General features: G+C 42.1%; 2 protein-coding genes across 2 annotated transcripts; one reads left to right on the top strand and one right to left on the bottom strand.

The window, feature by feature from the left end:
* Positions 1-992: 992 nt before the first annotated feature.
* Positions 993-3,790, bottom strand: scpp1 (secretory calcium-binding phosphoprotein 1). Its single transcript, XM_079278180.1, has 9 exons — positions 3,679-3,790; positions 3,414-3,468; positions 2,930-2,977; positions 2,564-2,617; positions 2,415-2,441; positions 2,245-2,304; positions 1,985-2,026; positions 1,811-1,870; positions 993-1,721 (listed from the first exon to the last, which is right to left on the bottom strand). The coding sequence occupies exons 2-9, from the start codon at positions 3,465-3,467 to the stop codon at positions 1,215-1,217; spliced, it is 852 nt and encodes a 283-aa protein (XP_079134306.1). The 5' UTR covers position 3,468; positions 3,679-3,790; the 3' UTR covers positions 993-1,214.
* A 10,436-nt stretch (positions 3,791-14,226) lies between these two features.
* On the top strand, positions 14,227-18,032 carry sparcl1 (SPARC-like 1; the record flags this gene model as incomplete). Its single annotated transcript, XM_079278094.1, has 10 exons — positions 14,227-14,280; positions 14,381-14,446; positions 14,541-15,596; positions 15,803-15,911; positions 16,281-16,402; positions 16,498-16,618; positions 16,706-16,842; positions 17,060-17,208; positions 17,473-17,621; positions 18,004-18,032. 10 exons carry the CDS (start codon positions 14,227-14,229, stop codon positions 18,030-18,032), a joined length of 1,992 nt encoding a protein of 663 aa, XP_079134220.1.
* Positions 18,033-18,482: the final 450 nt, after the last annotated feature.

The raw sequence follows: 18,482 nt of genomic DNA, 5'->3' as shown, positions 1-18,482 counted from the left end.
TGGGGAGCGCTGTCATGTAGCTAGACTACTGCATTGATATAAAAAAATTTAAATTACGCTTTGTTTGCATGTGTACAGAAAAGACAATGAACAAGCTTTCATCCAACAGTACACCCAGTCTAGCTGTCTTGGTGGGAAAAAGACTGTTTTGTGTGTCACAATAAGTTAAACATCAATGAGGGTTTGCAGGATTTTTCAGAGCTATGACACTCCAGCTTGAAGTGTTGATTTTGTCGCCATCAAGTGTCAGCCTTTATATAGGTGGGGCTATACGCAACAAAAAGCTTTGAGGTTTGACCTTCTATATCATAATGTTGCATGAAGAATGAAATGACGTTGTCATATTAGATAATATAGTTTTGGTGTTAAAAAAATGTCACTCTAAAGAAAAAGAAAAGGGCAGTGGCCAGTACGGGGATCGAACCCGCGACCTTGGCGTTATTAGCACCACGCTCTAACCAACTGAGCTAACCGGCCATGTTTCAAATGGGAAAATAAACGACTTTGAAGCTAATCTCCAGATTCTGCGTATCAATGATCTTGCAACATTTTGGATATATTACAGCAGCAAAGAGTAACAGAGTAAAAATATATATTTTTAGGCTCAATAATAGTAGCACCTTCGTTGTGCAACTAACATAGCTGTATTAGCTAGATAACGTTAATTGTGCTGCAACAATGTAACGTTGGCATTTGGTGGAAAACATTTTTATTTATTTAAAAGAGCTAACTTTGGCTACAGTTTGTCTCATACAAATCATATTTTAGAGTTCTTAACCTGCAGAATGACGTAGAATGCATGCAGTGGGGTACAACTTTGAATATTTCCTCTATTATAGTTAGAAAATGTGATATACTCGGAACTTAAAAGCACAGTAAAGTTTCAGTGCATTAATAATTTTGTTTCCAAAACTGCCCTTATCTGATTGATAAGCCTCTATAAAAACATGCAAGGACCCATATCATGGTTATATTATTTGTTTATTGGCATCAAAACAGTCAAAGTAAAAGCTTCGGCTACATCATCGTCACAATAGTAATCACATATACAAAAATCAATCAGTTGCAGTTAAAATTGTAATACCAAAATCAACATTCAGAAGCGATGGGCAAGAGTAAAATACGTCCTCCTGAAGTCTTCATGCAGGTTATTTAATGGTGCAGTAGTTCGTAGTGGAAAAATATAGAGCTGCACAACTGCATGTCATCATCTCCTATAGACTTAACTCCCTTTCATCCTCATCTGGCACCATTAGAGAGTCCACTGAGTAATGAGCATCGTCTCCTATATCCTGGAACAAATACTCTTCACTCTCACAGCTCTGAGTTCCATTCACACAGTCTCTGGTTTTGATTTGCCCCAGCTCAGCGATGTCACTGGCATTACTATCCTCCTCGCTCTTGCTGGCATCACTGCTGTCACTGCTGTCACTGGTCTCACTGGTCTCGTTGCTTTCACTGCTGGTGCTCTCACTGCTGTCATTGGTGATGACAATAGTACTTTTGCTGGTGTCTGCACTGTCGCTGGCGGTGTCACTGCTGTCAGTGGGATTCTCCACCAGAGGTAGGTTTGTGTTGGTCCCCTGTCTGACAGTGGTGCTGGTGGAGGTATGAGTGGGTTGTCTCTCAGTCAGTTGATCTGATTGACCCTTTACCTCTCTGCTGCTATTGTCCTCTGCACTCAGGACTTGGGTGATGCTTGCGAACACTTGAACCCAACTCTGATTTAGGGAATGGGCAGATCATAGTGTTACTCAACTTGAATCAGCTAAATCAAGACATTGTGTAAAATAAAAAGTGTTACACCCACCTTTCGAATGTTTTCCTCACTGCCCATGCTATTATCTCTGGTTTCAGCCATGGAGACTGTCTGTGGAAATACAGTGGATATGAGCTAAACGGAGACCAGAAGGATGAAGTGCCATACAATAACAATTGACCAACATACTAGGTTTGACAAAATACTTGATTTAGTTAGCCTCACCACATCATCCTCATCAGATAGACTGTTACTCTCCTCTGAAGTCTGTTTGTGGAACAGAAACATACAGTTTTAGGAAATAATACGTTTGGAGAGTGCCATGTTTCTTCTGACACTTTTTTTTTATTATAACAGTTATATTACATCCACAACTTTTTATATATTTAATATGATGAATATCAGGATATAAACCCATAAATAACATGCTTAATGTAGTTTAGTGATAACAATAAGGTAAAAACAAAAGTGATAATATAACCCACCTTATCCTCTGATGTGGATTCTGATGATTCTGATTCTGAATCAGACTCTGAACTCTGACTCTGAAAAGATATCCAGTGTACAAGGTGAATTCAGACACATTTGCAGAATGTCTTGAGTAATCTAAATGTTTAGATACCAAGCAGAAGATTGACAAATCAAAATAACTTACTTGACTCGAGGTATTTTCTTCAGAGCTCTACAATAAAAATAGGAATACACCCATTCAGGTTAAAATCAGCAAGCAAAAGCGAAGCACAAAGTCGTCGGCATCAGAAAAAAAAGAATTTTCCCCTTTACTGTAATAAATGTATGCATTACCTGAAGCTCTGAGGTGCCATTTTCCGATGATTGTGAAACAGACAAACTTTCAGTCTGGAAAAGAAAAACACATTAACCGCATGCCACAATATATTTAATTATACCTTGTAACTGCAACACCAGCAATCATCCCAATCAAGCTGCAGATGGGTCCAGACATACAGTATAGTAAACAATAGTTTCTGAAGGGGGAATTGTCTTGAGGTCTGGAGAATCTTCAAGTAACCGCACCTATTGTTAGGTTTTCCGCTGACTGTGTGAGAGGAGCACAACCGTCAAATGATTAATGTGTAAACAGTGTTGAGTTCCTGCGCTGGAACACCAAGAGGGGGCTTTAAGAGGGGACTGATTTCAGATAGCACTCACCGAGTTTGAGTCGAGCTCATCTGATTCCAAAACGGCATTGAAGAAAATCTTTTGGAGAAAAATAAATATTTAACAGGATAGTAGTTTCTTGATGTGCAGAAGATGGATCTATTTATAAAGTGACGTGACTTAGACCCTCTAACATGCTTCTTAAAACTACTGAGCCTTCCTGCTTTGCTGGCATATAGTAGACATTCTTACTGTGGGAGAAAAATGCTCACACTGAAACTTGTGCCATTATGTTTGCAACTTGAAGAGTCAATGACAGTATTAATTAAATGTATGAAAATGCACAGAACCTGATGCTGTTCAAGTTGGAAACTCTACTTTCTTGTTAATTTGACATGATATACAATAACCATATTATATAAATGTAGAAGTATCTGTAGACGCATGCCAGTATTTCAGAAAATGTGCGAAATGTGTGTTAAATTGCATGTTTACATTGAAAAGCCAAGTCTTCATTGTTGTTTTTCATACTTACTGGTTTGGCAAAAACTGATCCCATCAGGCAAAACATTATTATATTGACCATCATTCTGTAACAGACATACAACATGTGATTAATATTGTTACTGATTTGATTTAATTCAATTTAAAATACTCTTACTGCATACATTCCTCAAGGGAAACTTGGGGTAAACTTGCAATCATAAAAACACAAAATCACAAAAAATCACAAAAAAAATGAAACCAATAGTGACAAATCACCAATAGTTATCATTTAGGTTATAATGTCAATATTTTACCTTTTTGTCCGTTATATTCAGAGCTGGTGTGAGAAATGTCCTGTTCAGTCTATGTAGCAACGAACAGGAGTGCCTACTCTGAGCCACGTATGGAAAGCTGGCGGTAGAGGCAGTAAAAGCACGCTGTGTGGATATGCTGTAGAAAGCTCCAAGGACAATGGCATATAAGTAACCTTAATTAAAACGATTGCATCACTTCCTTCCGGTTGTCTCTCAACTGTTGGCACGCGTAGGTGTACTTGTTTCCGGAGAGCAGGCTCAAAACAACATTAACACTAGCACAATTATGGGCACACACACACACACACACCATAAATACACACACACAATTGTTTCATCCTCCACCCTCTCTCAAGTCTTCGGTGAAATATAGTTTAGTATACTTAACCATAGGGTTTGTGGCCGGTTTAGAAAACAAGCTCACCCACTCAGAGGGGAAAGGAGGGCCAGACGGGTCACGCTCGTTTCCGGTGGAGAGGATGTTTTTTATTTTCTTTACTAGTCTACCAACAGTTAAATAATAAAATCATTAGATATAAGGAGCAGGTGAGAGGTAGTGCTTTACTCAAGGGTATAGATTCAAAATACTTTAAAAAAAGACAACAATGTAAACATTAGGCTAAATACACGAATGTTACTTTTTATTTAAAAAACGACGTGTTTTATTACCCATTGTCCTCATGATGTTATTGTAAATGTGTCTTGTTCTTGGAAATATAGGGCATGTACAGTAGAAAGCCTTGTATATTTCCTCCCTGATGCTCATAATTGTTTCCTGGATATCCATATATGGTCAGGCCTAAAATAAAATTACAGAATTCCTTGTTTAACCTCACTTTGGATTTGAACCGTGCAACAGAAACATGTAATTAGACTGGATGTTCACCAGTCTGGAGCTGTTTGCTAAAAAGCCGCACAGCAGTTGTTGTAAGGTCCTGCTTTAGAAAAGGGGAGGAGTGGGGAGAGGATGATTGACGCTTGTTGTGGCACACAAACCAGCAGTCAACAGTGTCTGCCCTCAGCCCTCAGGGTACTTAAGTTTTTACGATGTATCGACCCTTTCAGCCAGGCATCTATGTTACAGATTTTTATATGACTGGAGATTCACAGGTCAGACTATTAACAGAGCAAAGACAATAAAATCTGAAAGTGATGCAGGTTTCTGTTGCTCCCTGGTGTTTAATGAGCAGCTGCTGGGCCAATTATGGCTCGTTAGTTTACTTAAGCTACTACTTCAAGGACTGAATGAAGTGCCTCGCTCTCAGCAGTGGTTGAATGTTGCTCAGTACAAAAACTCAATAGGATTTTGAGGTACTTTATTTGACATGTATCCATTTTATGCTACGTCATACTTACTCCACAATATTTCATCGGAAAACTATGTCATTGTTACTCCACTACTTTTATTTGCTTTAGTTCTGCGTTGCTTTGGAGAGTCATACAATTTAAAGGTGCAGTGTGTAGGGATTTGAGGCATCTAGCGTTGAGGTTGCAACCAACTCAAACTTCTCCCATGTGTCAAGCGTGTGTTCGGAATGGCGGGAATGTTCGGAACGCCGGGAACCTTCGGAACGCCGGGAACGTTCAGAATGCCAAAAGTTCGGAACGCCCGGACCGCTCGGAACGCCCGGAATGTTCAGAATGCCAAAAGTTCGGAACGCCCGGACCGCTCGGAATGCCCGGAATGTTCGGAACGCCGGGAACGTTCAGAATGCCGAAAGTTCGGAACGCCCGGACCGCTCGGAACGCCCGGAATGTTCGGAACGCCGGGAACGTTCAGAATGCCGAAAGTTCGGAACGTCCGGAACGTTTGGAACGCCCGGAATGTCCGGAACGTTCGGAACGCCGGGAACGTTCGGAACGCCGGGAACGTTCAGAATGCCGAGAAAGTTCGGAACGCCGTGAACGTTCGGAACGCCGGGAACGTTCGGAACGCCGGGAACGTTCGGAACGCCGGGAACGTTCAGAACGCCCGGAACGTCCGCAACGTTCGGAACGCCCGGAATGTTCGTAACGTTCGGAATGCCGGGAACGTTCGGAACGCCGGGAACGTTCGGAATGCCGGGAACGTTCGGAACGCCGGGAACGTTCGGAATGCCGAAAGTTCGAAACGCCCGGAACATTCGGAACATTCGGAATGGCGGGAATGTTCGGAACGCCGGGAACGTTCAGAATGCCGAATGTTCGGAACGCCCGGAACGCCGGGAGCGCCCGGAATGTTCGCAACGTTCGGAACGCCGGGAACGTTCAGAATGCCGAAAGTTCGGAACGCCCGGAACGTTCGGAAAACCCGGAAAGTTCGGAACCCCGGAACGCCGGGAATGACCGGATTGTTCGGAACGTCCGGAACGTTCGGAACGCCGGGAACATTCAGAATGCCGGAAGTTCGGAACACCCGGAATGTTCGGAACGCCGGGAACGTTCGGAACGCCGGGAACGTTCGGAACGCCGGGAACGTTCGGAACGCCGGGAACGTTCGGAACACCGGGAACGTTCGGAACGCCGGGAACGTTCGGAACGCCCGGAACATCCGCAACGTTCGGAACGCCCGGAATGTTCGTAACGTTCGGAATGCCGGGAACGTTCGGAACATTCAGAACATTCGGAACGGCGGGAATGTTCGGAACGCTGGGAACGTTCGGAACGCCGGGAACATTCAGAATGCCGGAAGTTCGGAACGCCCGGAATGTTCGGAACGCCGGGAACGTTCGGAACGCCGGGAACGTTCGGAACGCCGGGAACGTTCGGAACGCCGGGAACGTTCGGAACGCCGGGAACGTTCGGAACGCCGGGAACGTTCAGAACGCCCGGAACATCCGCAACGTTCGGAACGCCCGGAATGTTCGTAACGTTCGGAACGCCGGGAACGTTCGGAACGCCGGGAATGTTCAGAACGCCCGGAACATCCGCAACGTTCGGAACGCCCGGAATGTTCGTAACGTTCGGAATGCCGGGAACGTTCGGAACGCCGGGAACGTTCAGAATGCCAAAAGTTCGGAACGCCCGGAACGTTCAGAATGTCGAATGTTCGGAACGCCCGGAACGTTCGGAAGGCCGGGAACGTTCGGAACGCCGGGAACGTTCGGAATGCCGAAAGTTCGTAACGCCCAGAACATTCGGAACGTTCGGAACGGCGGGAATGTTCGGAACGCCGGGAACGTTCGGAATGCCGGGAACCTTCAGAATGCCGAAAGTTCGGAACGCCCGGAACATTCGGAACACCCGGAAAGTTCGGAACGCCCGGAACGCCGGGAAAGTTCGGAACGCCCGGAACATTCGGAACACCCGGAAAGTTCGGAACGCCCGGAACGCCGGGAACGTTCGGAACGCCGGGAACGTTCGGAACGCCGAAAGTTCGGAACGCCGGGAACGTTCGGAATGCCGAAAGTTCGGAACGCCCGGAACATTCGGAACGTTCGGAATGGTGGGAATGTTCGGAACGCCGGGAACGTTCGGAACGCCGGGAACATTCAGAATGCCGAAAGTTCGGAACGCCCGGAACGTTCGCAACGCCCGGAACGTTCGGAACGTTCGGAACGTCGCGGGAACGTTCGGAACGGCGGGAACGTTCGGAAAGGCGGGAACGTTCGGAATGCCGCAAGTTCGGAACGCCGGGAACGTTCGGCCCCTGCTGTTTTTTGTTATTGTTCCAGGTTCAAAATGTTCGCCGTTCCAAACGTTCGGCGTCCTCAGGTTAGCATAGCATAGAAAAATGGGGGCTGAATCTTTATTGTTATTAAATTATTAAATTATAAAATAGCCCACCACTGGACTGCACTAATGACTGATCTGAATACCAAACTGCAAGGCAAGGGCCTCTTTGCACATGACATGCAGCTTGCTGAAGGCTTTCATGACAAAGTTGTAGTTTCTTTCAAGCCAGATGCAGGTAAGATGCTCAGAAGATGTTGGTTCTCTTTGGATCTCCCTACATCTGTGAACAAACATTCTCTGTGATGAAGTTGAACAAATCCAGATCCTCTCTCACTGACATCACCTGTCAGCTGTCCTTCACATCTCACCTCACACATTCAGCCTGACTTCAGTGCACTTGTTCAAAGACTAGATTTCTTGCACTGAACTGAAAAACAGAAAGAGGTCATTTGTATTGTAATAGTTATAGAAATAAAAGTACTAATTTTGCAAAAACATGATCCCTGTCAGTGTTCTACTATTATATATGAATATTACAAATGTATATTTGTTTGGATCATTATTCCTGCTGCAGATGTTTTAGGTGGAGCTAATTTTAACTCCTTTATACTCTGTTGTTCAGTTTGGGTAGTTAGGAAAGGTTTGAAGAATTATAATGTGCAAAGTAACTAAAGCTTTCAGACAAATGTAGTGGAGTAAAAAGTACAATATTTCCCTCTGAGATGTAGTGGAGTAGAAGTACAAAGTTAAATAAAATGAAAATACTCAAGTAAAGTACCTTGAATTTGTATATAAGTACAGTACTTAAGCAAATATACTTAGTTACATTCCACCACTGATCATAACATTTACTCTTACCACTCGCAGCTTATAAAAACCATACAACATCCTGCTTTTATTAAAGAGGTGGAATAGTATTGAGCAGGGTTGAGTTCAGTCTATTGGTCCGGCCCTCCACAACAGTCCCTGTTTCTCATGTGGCCCCTTGGGAAAAATAATTGCCCACCCCTGCTCTAGAGCCAGTGTTTTGTTTGTCCATTGTGGGCTACTGTAGGAACATGGTGACCGGCTCTGTGAAAAGGCCCGGCTCTGTAGATACAAACGGCTCAGGTCTAAGGTAACACAACTATTTTATTTATTATTCATTATACATTGAAGAAAACATGCATTATGTTGCTCTATATCAAGTGTGAACATGTCATGTAAATTGGATGACGTTTGTCACAAAACGCAGATTTCCTTTTGTCAATAGGTGGCGCTTTTGACGATGAATGAAAAATTGCTTGTTGATGTCCTCAGACCATGACTTTTATCAAGCATGGCAAGTTTGGGATGGATTTGAGCAAGTCCAGTAGAGTTACCTCAGCTTGTTGTTCAATGGGGAGTCACGTAAACTGGCTGCCACGCCACGGCTACACCATTCCATCAAACGTAAAGCTTTTGATAACTTACAATCACAAATTACTTTAGAATGTACTCACATGGAGTGTGGATCTGAGAAATTACCTAGGAGATGTTCATTAAAGAAAAATGTAATTCAAACGAGAAGGGGGATTTCTGGAAGTATTTACAGTTGAGGAGCAGCATAGGGTCAGTGTTTGGACTGAAAAGAGAAGAGACGGAAGAGAATATGATTCAACAGTTTCTAAGTGCTTCCCGTACTTTACACGTGGCCTCAAACTTTTATCAGAAAATGTCATTGTGTCATATTCAAACTACAATGTGCGAAGGCCTGAGATTGATATGGCAAAAGGATCTTGGCAATGAGATTATGGAAGATGTATGGCAAGAATTAATATCGAACATGGGCTCCAAGGGATGCAAGAAGCAAGTTTATCCATTACAGAATTTACAAAGGTATTGCTTTACACCTCTGGGCTTAATGCAGGACAGCAAATGTTGGAAATGGAACAAAGAAATGGACACTTTTCTACATGCTCTGTGGGGGTGCTACAAGGTGATGCCTTTTTGGAAGGTGGTACTGAAGAATCTAAAAGGGCTCAAACGGCCTTTACCAGAATCCCCACAATTATGTGAACTCGGAAAAAAACCGCTTGTTTTGCTGTCTGACAGGCCTAGTTTTTGTATCTGTGTATGGTGTTGTTGGGTTTGAACGAATACAAATTTCAATGCAAAAAGAAAATGAAGCTGCTGTTCCAATTGCAGAATGACTGTACTGCATCGTCCCGTCCTTGGGAGTCTGGACTCCAAAGTCCAGACTCCCAAGTACACAAGTCTGTACTTGGCGTACTTACTTGGTATTGAGAAAGGCCCAATGTCTCGTGACTCTCGTTCCGAAAGTAAACAGCCCCGACGTTGTCGGTGCTCAGGCCCTAATTATAGAATATTATTCAGAAATGGGTTGCTCTGCACAATGAGTACATTTAGCTTCTCATACTTCTGTTTTAATTCAGTAAAAATTTTGAATGCAGGACTTTTACTTGTAACAGAGTATTTCTACACTGTTGTATTGGTTATTTTACTTCAGTAAAAGATCTGACTACTTCATCCACTACTTGCTGAAAGGCATATTTCTTGGGGAGCTGATCTCAGACAAATAACTATAATTGCTGTAACTAGTATGACAGATGCATTTATTAGGCTATATCATTACTTTGATGTGAATAGCAGTTCAGAATAAAGTTTCCAAAGTTATCTTGGTCATATCACATGAGCTTCATCAGCAGAGTTTGCAGGTGTCACAAAACGGAGTTCCCAGAATAATATGTACATTTTAACATCTACATTACCACTACAGCCTTTCCATTGATGTGAAAGTGTTTTGTCAAATGAGTAGTAGTGTATTATAATGATAGATTGGTTCAACAAACATATCTTACAACTCCTACAACTCTTCCTTTATGCCATGGGCAGTGGCTGAAAATACTTGTTAATCGTAACACATATTTATCATGTTGTTAATCATCATCTCACTCATCATATAACAAATATGAACGTGTGTCATATTAGTGGCGTCAGAATCACAGTGAAAGAGTGACATCTAGTGACCAAAATGATGTTATTTCTGTCCTGAAACTATCTTTCATCCGACAGGTTTCACAGGTTTAGTTTTACTCTGTCATAAACAAACTACACACTTATTAAAACATTCACAACTTAACAAAAAAGGAAATAGCCATGTCAGTAGTTTGACATGGTTAACTCTAAATGCTGCCGGATGGGTATTGCGCAATAACCAATACATAGAACACAGATAATTTCCCCCATGGACTCTCGGGTGCACTATGTTGCAGTAGCTTGTGCCCTTCTGTATGCTGAACTGCTAACCTTCTCTGTTATTTCTTCGGACGTTTCTGGCCAAAAGAGCGGATCCCTCACTCTCCTCCTGTAGTTTTCAATCCCAAAGTGACTCTCATGAATGCAATCAAGCATGTCCTGTCTTAGTTTGTGGAACAATGATCTGGTTTACCAGCTCTGTATTTCACATCTAAATATTGACCGTGCAGGCAGTGCGGCTGCACTGGGAACATGGTGTGAGATGTGTGTGTGTGTGTGTGCGTGCTTCAAAACTAGTAAGTACCTAATACATCTTTTATGATATTTAATTGTTTACTGTAAAATATCGTGATAGGAAATACAGTAAAAACTTGTTAGCAGTAATAATTATAGTGTATAGTATAGTCTAGGTCAGCGGTTCCCAAACTTTTTAGGCCGCGCACCCCCTTCTACATCCCGACCGGGTTCGCGCACCCCCCCCCCCCCCCGCCCCCCCCATTAAAAAAAAAAAAAAAAAAAGACGCAACAGAGCCTTTTAAGCCTTCATAGCCGCATAAGAATCGGACCAATGAGAGAACAGTTTGCTCGCGCGTGGCATTTGTTTACAAGATTTAGCCCGCTGTTAAATGTTGCAGTGTGAACACAAACCGAACAAAGGAGCAACTGCAACAAAGCAAACGAACTGAAGGTGTGAAAACGCCCTGAAACACTGCAACAAAGTTTCAATAACTTTCAGTGACACAAGGCGTCACTTTTAAAGAGCAATACTGATGGCGAGCACACACGCACAGGCTCAGAGGCAGATTATCACATTTAATTTACAATTAATGAGCGACTAATGTAGCCAGGATGTCTTCGGACAAAGCATCGATGCGGTGCGACACAGTGTTGTTGGACACCGGGATCATGTCCAACTGTTTTGCTTCTTTCTCCCCAATCATATACATTCCACCATCTCTCTGGCAGCTGGCAAGCTCACGTCTTCGGCGATTGTGTGCGGTAGCCCCTTTCTCGCTGTTCTGTAACCAGATATGAAGCCCGTAGTGCGTCATTTATAGACCAACACATGAATGAGACTCCAGTTGTTTTGGCTGTTTTGTAACTCCTCCAATTTCGATATAAACAATGTAAGGGGCTTTTGACTTGCACTGGCATGCTTGGTGTTCAGGTGGCGACGTAAATAAGAGCTTCAGACTGTTAGCCAGAACCTCACTGCACACCACGCACTGTGGCTTTGGGGAATCTGCGTTGCCAATCCAAGTGAAGCCCAGACACACATACTTTTCATCATATTTCCTCTTTTTTTCCCAGTCTGATGCTCACTCTCGTTTCCTCTTTTTCACCTTGACTCCGCGATGGGCCGATGTGCTCCCGATTTGTCTGTGCAATCCCTTCCTCCTTCCTCCGTCTCATCTTCCTCTGACTCGATTTCTTCTCCCGGTCTCTCCCCACGCACCTCTCCGTTCCCCTCGCCTCCGATTCCTCTCTCTCTCTCTGTCCCTCTCCTCTTTTACGACTGATAGCTTCAGATGTCCCACCTGACAGTTTTTAAATTAAAATTACATTTTTTTTTAATATTTAATATTATTACACCATCAGACCGCCATTACACTTTTCCTCTCGCGCACCCCCTAGAGGCAGCTCGCGCACCCCCAGGGGTGCGCGCACCCCACTTTGGGAATCCCTGGTCTAGGTTATACACTGTATACACTATAGTATAGGCTATATTTAGCATAGTAAGTTACAGTATTGTGCTATAAAACACTATTTCAGTATCATTCTGTCAAACACAATTACAATAGAGCAGTTATACTTCAAAGCACAATCATGGTAAAGGTGTTTTACTGTAAAACACCAATACAGTAAGGGACTGCAGGTAATTGAAACAGTGTTTTTACCACCTAAATACAATAAAATATCAACAGTGTGCATTAAAAAAAATCTCTCTTTCTCAAGTCAAGAAATAATGTATAAAATAAGTAACTACAATTCACCCACAAGATCCACTTATGGGGTGATTATTTTTGCAGTTTTTTGACTCTTCATTGCTGTTAAATCTCCTTTTCTTTTGCCTTATGTTTTGATGCTTTTAATGGTTTTAAAAGGACTGCACAATATATCGCCATTTCCTCCGGGACCGAGTTCGTGAAAGGCGTACGCTATAAAACGCAGATCGGCAGAGATCTTTTCCAGACGTGGTTTGTGTGCGAGTAATTGCAGAATTGCGGCAGTGTATGGTTGATTGCGTGCAGCGTAATGTCTCAGGGAGACATCAATTATTGTTTCAATGTATGTTTTAAATCTCCTTTACTTTTTACGACTGAATTTTATTTCTTACACTGTTTCTTTAATTGTTTTTAAATCTCCTTTTCTTTTGCCTTATGTTTTGATGCTTTTAATGGTTTTATGTGAAGCACTTTGAATTACCTTGTTGTTGAAATGTGCTATACAAATAAACTTGCCTTGCCTTGCCTTGCCTTGCCTCTAAAGTGTCACCTTTTTTCCTGACTTTCTTTTTGGGAAACAAAGCACCCAAATGAAGTGCAATGTTGGATCTCTTTCTCTCCCTCTCTTGTTATCTCTGTAGCTCAAAGACCCTCCCAAAGTTTAGAAAAAGTGTTGGCACCATCGAGCCAGAAAGAAATCTGTGTGTGCTGCATGCCAGTGTGTGTAGACAGTGTGAGCGCTGTCTCGAATACAGAAGGACACCTTCACAAGTTCAACACAGACAACGCTTGTCATTTCTCTTGCAACTGCCAGCCTCAGGTAAGATCCTAATTAGTGAGACTTTTCAATTGCTTTGAAAGGTCATTTGTTAATGATCAAATAGAAATGTGTGTGACATCGTGTTGACTTACAATCAAACGTGTTGTGTGTTGTATGCAGCAACTACTAGCACGGTTGTGTTGTAGCCTCTTTTGTGATAGCCAAAACTTTACTTTGATGTTGATGTTGACATTGATGCCTTAATTATTTTTGTACAAATCAGCAGTTTTTGACTAATAATAGTCTATTTACACTGTGATGTACTGATATACTGAAGGTAATATAGACACATTTACATGTTGCTTACTCATGGCTGTGCATAATCTATATACCAACATATATTTTATAGTATAGTACAATATCCTCAAATAGACTAAATATTCCTTTATTGAATAGCGTGAGAAATACATTTACGACTATCATGTAATATGTGTGTTATTAGAGATGAAAATCGTAATGTGTGTCATCACAACAGCACTGTGGAGATAATTTTCCCCTTTGGGACAATGAAGTATAAAACTCTAACATTGCCTCGATATTGAAAAGATCAAACCCCCCAACCCTCCCTCCCCCCACCTGTCTACACCCGTCTACACCCGTCTACACCTATTTGGTGTTTAGTGGGCCGAACCACAGAGCTATTGTTCCCCTGGACAGGCTTAGTCAACTTTTTCCAGTCTGGTTGCTTCTGATGTTTACTTTAGGTCTGAATTGAAAGAGTTGCCAAGTTCATGTCTGTGTTGTGAGAAGTCAGATTATACTGCAATGATTGTTAATCGTGTTTTTATCCAAATTTCAACCTTGCCGTGATTCACAATAATTTAAACGTGTAATTCAAATTTGTTTCGGTTTTTGTCCCATGTTGAAAATCTTCCTTTCAATGTTTCAGGTATGAGGGCCTGCTTAGTGTTCCTTTGCTTACTGGGAGCAACATTTGCCCTGTCTGTGAGTAATGCTTTTTTTTAAATTTTATATTAAACTTTGCCATGACAGATGTGATGTTAGATTTGTTTAATACATTATGAATTATCCCTATTACATCTAGGTAAAGAGTAAACATCATGGAAAGCATCATGGATTGCATAAGACTTCACATGAAGTCAAAGAAAAGGTAGAGCAGGACTCTAAAAGGATTTTAAAAAAAAATGTACGTGACGATGATTTCATGTTGTAAAATGTGAATTTTTTCTTTTCTCCTGAATAAGGACATTATCACAGAGAAGGCCAACGAGCCACAGATTTTACCCACTCTAGTCACGTTTGAGGCCAGCAGCCAGGAGCAGGAAGATGAAGAACTGAGCTCCCAAGACAACGCTAATGCCAACAAGGAGGAGGGAGAGTTTGAGGAGACTGAAGAGAGCGACAAAAGCACTGCAGTCCTGCTAAGTGAGGAGGAGTTGGTAGACCTCTTGAAGAAAGAAGCAGAAGAAGAGCAGGAAGCAGAAGAAAGAGTGCTAGAGAAAGAAGAAGAAGAAGAAGAAGTGGAGACGGACAAAGGCAAGGTGGAGCCTGGTGAGGCCGTGGAGGACGACGAAGCTGAGGTGAAGGAGAGGAAGTTGGACGACAAATTAGAAATGGAGGTGACAGATGAGGAAGAAGAAGTAAAGGATGAGAGTGTAGTGGATACTGAAATGCTGGAGAAAGGCGAAGACAAGGTGGAAAATATGTCACTCAAGGAAAAGGAGGAAAAGCCAGTTGTAAAAATAGCAGACAGAGAGGAGCAAGGTTCATTGCTGGAGGAAACAGATGGAAGCACAGAGTCAGAGATTCCCATTGATCTTGACTATGCTGCTGATAGTGGCATCTTACAACTTCTACAGATTGTACCTGCTAAAATAGATGTTAAAGACAGTGAAACCCTTCAGAAAGGACTGCCCACCATTGCAGATGACTATGAACAAAACACGCAAAACACTGAGGCAGTGGACAGTGAGGAAGATTCACAGGCCAAATCCAAAGATGTTGATGAGAAAAAACCTGAAGCAAATATGGACCCTCAAGAACCAAAGAGAAGTACAGGGTTTGAATCAGGTTCCGAACTGGCTGGAAAGGAGGAAGAGAAAAGTAGGAATTACAGTGGAAGTCCCACCAAGGGAAAAACAAGGAAGCAAAAGAAGAACAAGAGGGCGAGGAAGCACTCCCCACACACTGAGGGAACACAGTCTGAACCAGAACGGAGCCAACAGGTTCCTCAGGCGTCTGAGAGCAGCAGTATTGACAATACAGTCCAAAAGGCAAAGAGGAGAAGTGCAGGAAAATGGGTAATGCATACACAATGTACATTCACTTTCTTTTCAGTGGTTATGATCAATATTTTTAAGTTACAATGGATCACTTAACTACTTGCAAAAGGCCTCAACTGTTCACTCTCATCGCTCCTCATAGCAATGTTTGGCAGCAGCAGGCATATTTTAATGTCTCAACAAATATCTATAAAAATTGCATTTTCATGTTTCTTTTTTTTCAGGGTCCTTCAGTTGGAATGAATCCAGTCCAGATAAGAGCCACAGTGGATCTCTACCCCAGCTCCAGGCCCTCTCTTGGTAGAGGCGTCCATCGCCCAGAAGCCCCTGCTGGTTGGTTAATTCAGCACTCACTGACTAATGCACTATCACAACAGTCTCACACGGGAATGTGCTGACTGGGTCATTCAGCTAAAACTTCCGCATGACTAGTGTCACTCTGCTTCATGGTCACGAGCAAAACACAGCTTGAGGTTTGTACAATGGAGATCAAGTTGAATTTCATCGCTGTACAAACTCAAATGGCAGAGGAATGTCGGCGATGGTGTGTTGTGGTTATAGCTCATTGATTTCCAGTCATCACACTGCAAAATACGACCAAACCAGTCCTGAAAATGATTCTTGATACAACTGGTTTGAAAATTCAGACAAAGTGTGTAGGTCAAAGGTCATTGTGCTGCATGTTTTTTCTTCTTCTTCTAGATCCATGTGACGACTTTCCCTGCAAACGTGGAAAGACGTGTAAGCTCGATGCGGACAATAAGCCGAGCTGCGTGTGCCAAGAGCCGTCAGAATGTCCTCCCGGTGTGAATGAGTTTGATCATGTGAGTATGGATGATCTGTTGAAAGATAAGACTGGAATGGCGTTCAACAGCTGTTGCATCGCATTTGATTGTTGCTCGTTGTTCAATTTCTGCAGGTTTGTGGAACAAACAACAAAACATATGACACATCATGTGAACTCTTTGCTACTAAATGCAACCTGGAAGGCACTAAGAGAGGACACAGACTTCATCTGGACTACACTGGACCATGCAAACGTGAGAGTTAACCTCTGTACAGAGTATATGGTTTAAACATTTCCTGTTGGACTATTTCACCTTAATCTTTGTCTGTTTCTCTCTCAGTAATACCTCCATGTGTGGACACTGAGCTGGTCCAGTTCCCTCTACGAATGAGGGATTGGCTAAAAAATGTGCTGCTGCAGCTCTATGAACACGACTCCATGTCTCCTGGCTTCCTTACACCTAAACAGCGTTTCAGAGTAAGATCCACTGCTCAAATGAATATATGGGATTCTGTTGAAGTACTATGATTTCTCTGCAGTTTGTTGTGTTACTTTTATCCAATCAATCAGTCCACTGGTGAATCAGAAAGCCCCACAGCAGCTTTGGGACATGGAAAACTTAAATGTATGTTGTTAACAGTTTATGTTTTAGGTAATCACAGTCAATCAAACTTTGGTGTTCTGTATTCTGTAGGTGAAGAAAATCGATGAGAGTGAGAGGCGTCTTCATACTGGGGATCACACTGTTGAGTTGCTCGCGCACGACTTTGAGAAGAACTACAATATGTACATCTACCCAGTGCACTGGCAGTTTGCACAACTGGACCAACATCCGTCTGACAGGTACATTTTTATTCCTCTGTGCTTAGGGTGAACTTTGATTTTTCCTCAACCTTTAGATTATATTCAAAATTGATCATAGTGAGATGTAAAGTTTCCAACGACAGGATTGGCTAATGTCAAATATTTAACAAATCCCCAGCTAGAACTGAGGAGGGTATAGAATCAAACCCATTCATGAGTCTTATTATAATGCAAACATAATGTACTGTATGTGATGTAGACGCTCACAATGATTAAAACTGGATGTTCATCTGTCCTGTGCAGAGTCTTGTCCCACTCAGAGCTGGCCCCACTTCGAGTCCCTCTGGTGCCGATGGAGCACTGCACCTCCCGCTTCTTTCAAGAGTGCGACGCTGACGAGGACAAGCAGGTGTCCTTCAAAGAGTGGACTTCCTGTTTTGGCATCAAGAATGGTAAGAACAACACTATGTCACGAACATACTATGGTACACTTTTTATGCAGTGATGGCTTTAACTGTGACACTTCTGTGTTGACATAAAATATCTCTTGTGAATTTGATGATTTTTCACGAAAAATATTTAACTGTTAAGGCACATTTTATAGTTCTGTGTCCTATATATAATTTTTTATATATGATTTTATTTAAGTTTTAAAATGACTGACAATACATATTTAATTCAAGTAGTAATGTAACATCACATACTGTACGTAGTTTATCCGTCATTTGTTTATATTTGTCTGCCATAATTCTCATGCAATTCTAAAGCATATGGCAAATACTGTTGCACTTTATTTTTCATCCTATTAATGTCTGCTATCTGTTTTGTCCACAGATGATATGGATACCAACCTGCTGTTCTGAGCTTCATTTTGACCTCTATCGACTACACAAGCAGCTTGAGACGGTGCAGCTTGAAGCCTCCGTGAACCTCTGTAACACAAGAAACTCGTCTGAAATAAACAAAGAAACTCATTTTTACCTCCTGCTATGAAGGGCAAGTGTTGGTGGTCATTTCTGTTATTTTGTGTCAGGCTATAAGCTTTGGATCTACAGTATGTTTTTTATTTAGACTAAGCTGTGAGAATAAACTGCTCATTAGTAGGAAAGTTGTTGTACATAGTACCAGGCTTTAAAATAACTGTGTGTTTTTTTTTTATGTTGGAGTGAATTAGTGCAGAATTACTCTTTAAATCAAGGTGAAGTATCATTTTACAGTGGGAAATGTAAAACAATAACTGTATTTTTCTATCTTAGTAGCAAATGCTGTAAATGTTTGTCAGTGTATGTGCGCTTCATTGTAGCTCTAATTAA

The sequence above is a fragment of the Melanostigma gelatinosum genome (assembly GCF_949748355.1).
Source record: "Melanostigma gelatinosum genome assembly, chromosome: 11".
NCBI lineage: Eukaryota > Metazoa > Chordata > Actinopteri > Perciformes > Zoarcidae > Melanostigma > Melanostigma gelatinosum.
The sequence above is the reverse complement of the archived record's forward strand: the minus strand, read 5'-3'. Positions and strand labels throughout refer to the sequence as shown.